At 65.0% G+C, this 2,680-nt stretch overlaps 1 protein-coding gene across 1 annotated transcript; it reads right to left on the bottom strand.

Annotated features, from left to right (window-relative positions):
• Positions 1–389: 389 nt before the first annotated feature.
• Positions 390–1,794, bottom strand: LOC135535344 (uncharacterized; the record flags this gene model as incomplete). The annotated part of the gene is made up of 2 exons (XM_064962007.1): positions 390–813; positions 1,650–1,794. Coding segments are annotated over 2 exons (569 nt in total), but the record flags the coding sequence as incomplete, so codon positions are not given.
• Between the last annotated feature and the right edge of the window lie 886 nt (positions 1,795–2,680).

The following is a 2,680-nucleotide window of genomic DNA, read 5'->3' as shown; positions in this document are numbered from 1 at the left end:
TAGGACGGGGCTACTGAGGGGGAGTAGGAGGGGGCTACTGAGGGGGGAGTAGGAGGGGGCTACTGAGGGGGAGTAGGACGGGGCTACTGAGGGGGAGTAGGACGGGGCTACTGAGGGGGGAGTAGGACGGGGCTACTGAGGGGGAGTAGGATGGGGCTACTGAGGGGGGAGTAGGAGGGGGCTACTGAGGTGGGAGTAGGACGGGGCTACTGAGGTGGGAGTAGGACGGGGCTACTGAGGGGGAGTAGGACGGGGCTACTGAGGGGGAGTAGGACGGGGCTACTGAGGTGGGAGGAGGACGGGGCTACTGAGGGGGAGTAGGACGGGGCTACTGAGGGGGAGTAGGACGGGGCTACTGAGGGGGAGTAGGAGGGGGCTACTGAGGGGGATTAGGAGGGGGCTACTGAGGTGGGCGGAGGACGGGGCCAATGAGGTGGGAGTAGGACGGGGCTACTGAGGGGGAGTAGGAGGGGGCTACTGAGGGGGAGTAGGACGGGGCCAATGAGGTGGGAGTAGGACGGGGCTACTGAGTGGGAGTAGGACGGGGCTACTGAGGGGGAGTAGGACGGGGCTACTGAGTGGGAGTAGGACGGGGCTACTGAGGTGGAGTAGGACGGGGCTACTGAGGGGGAGTAGGACGGGGCTACCGAGGGGGGAGTAGTAGGGGCAACTGAGGGGGAGTAGGAGAGGGCTACTGAGGTGGAATAGGACGGGGCTACTGAGGGGGAGTAGAACGGGGCTACTGAGGGGGAGTAGGACGGGGCTACTGAGGGGGGAGTAGTAGGGGCAACTGAGGGGGAGTAGTAGGGGCAACTGAGGGGGGAGTAGGATGGGGCTACTGAGGGGGGAGTAGGATGGGGCTACTGAGGGGGAGTAGGACGGGGCTACTGAGGTGGGAGTAGGACGGGGCTACTGAGGGGGAGTAGGACGGGGCTACTGAGGGGGAGTAGGAGGGGCTACTGAGGGGGAGTAGGAGGGGGCTACTGAGGGAGGAGGACGGGGCTACTGAGGGGGAGGACGGGGCTACTGAGGGGGAGTAGGATGGGGCTACTGAGGGGGAGTAGGATGGGGCTACTGAGGGGGAGTAGGATGGGGCTACTGAGGGGGTTTAGGACGGGGCTACTGAGGGGAGTAGGACGGGGCTACTGAGGGGAAGTAGGACGGGGCTACTGAGGGGGAGTAGGACGGGGCTACTGAGGGGGAGTAGGACGGGGCTACTGAGGGGAGTAGGACGGGGCTACTGAGGGGAGTAGGACGGGGCTACTGAGGGGGAGAAGGATGGGGCTACTGAGGGGGAGTAGGACGGGGGCTACTGAGGTGGGAGGAGGACGGGGCTACTGAGGGGGAGTAGGACGGGGCTACTGAGGGGGAGTAGGATGGGGCTACTGAGGGGGAGTAGGATGGGGCTACTGAGGGGGAGTAGGATGGGGCTACTGAGGGGAGTAGGACGGGGCTACTGAGGGGGAGTAGGAGGGGCTACTGAGGGGGAGTAGGAGGGGGCTACTGAGGGTGGAGTAGGACGGGGCTACTGAGGGTGGAGTAGGACGGGGCTACTGAGGGGGAGGAGGTTGGGGCTACTGAGGGGGAGTAGGACGGGGCTACTGAGGGGAGTAGGATGGGGCTACTGAGGGGGAGTAGGAGGGGGCTACTGAGGTGGGAGTAGGAAGGGGCTACTGAGGTGGGAGGAGGACGGGGCTACTGAGGGGGAGTAGGACGGGGCTACTGAGGGGGAGTAGGACGGGGCTACTGAGGTGGGAGAGGACGGGGCTGGCTGAGGGGGAGTAGAGGTGGTTACTGAGGGGAGTAGGACGGGGCCATTGAGGGGGAGTAGGAGGGGGAAGCATTGAGGGGATTAGGAGGGCTAATGAGGTGGGGCGGAGCATGGGCTAATGAGGTGGGGAGTAGGACGGGGCTACTGAGGGGAGGCAGGAGAAGGCACAGGGGAGTAGGACGGGGCCAATGAGGTGGGAGCAGGGACGGGGCTACTGAGGGAGTAGGACGGGGCTACTGAGGGGGAGTAGGACGGGGCTACTGAGTGGGGAGTAGGACGGGGCTACTGAGGGGGAGTAGTAGGGGCAACTGAGGGGAGTAGGAGAGGGCTACTGAGGGGGAGTAGGACGGGGCTACTGAGGGGGAGTAGGACGGGGCTACTGAGGGGGAGTAGGAGGGGGCTACTGAGGGGGGAGGACGGGGCTACTGAGGGGGAGTAGGATGGGGCTACTGAGGGGGAGTAGGACGGGGCTACTGAGGTGGGAGGAGGACGGGGCTACTGAGGGGGAGTAGGACGGGGCTACTGAGGCGGGAGTAGGACGGGGCTACTGAGGGGGTTTAGGAGGGGCCTACTGAGGGGAGTAGGAGGGGGCTACTGAGGGGGTTTAGGAGGGGGCTACTGAGGGGTTTTAGGAGGGGGCTACTGAGGGGAGTAGGAGGGGGCTACTGAGGGGGAGTAGGACGGGGCTACTGAGGGGGAGTAGGACGGGGCTACTGAGGGGAGTAGGAGGGGGCTACTGAAGGGGAGTAGGACGGGGCTACTGAGGGGGTTTAGGAGGGGGCTACTGAGGGGAGTAGGACGGGGCTACTGAGGGGAAGTAGGAGGGGGCTACTGAGGGGGGGTAGGACGGGGCTACTGAGGGGGAGTAGGACGGGGCTACTGAGGGGGTGTAGGACGGGGCTACTGAGG

This window comes from Oncorhynchus masou, unplaced genomic scaffold (genome assembly GCF_036934945.1).
Source record: "Oncorhynchus masou masou isolate Uvic2021 unplaced genomic scaffold, UVic_Omas_1.1 unplaced_scaffold_4842, whole genome shotgun sequence".
Classification (NCBI taxonomy): Eukaryota; Metazoa; Chordata; class Actinopteri; order Salmoniformes; family Salmonidae; genus Oncorhynchus; species Oncorhynchus masou.
Note: the sequence above shows the minus strand (reverse complement) of the source record. Positions and strands in the feature narration are given on the sequence as shown.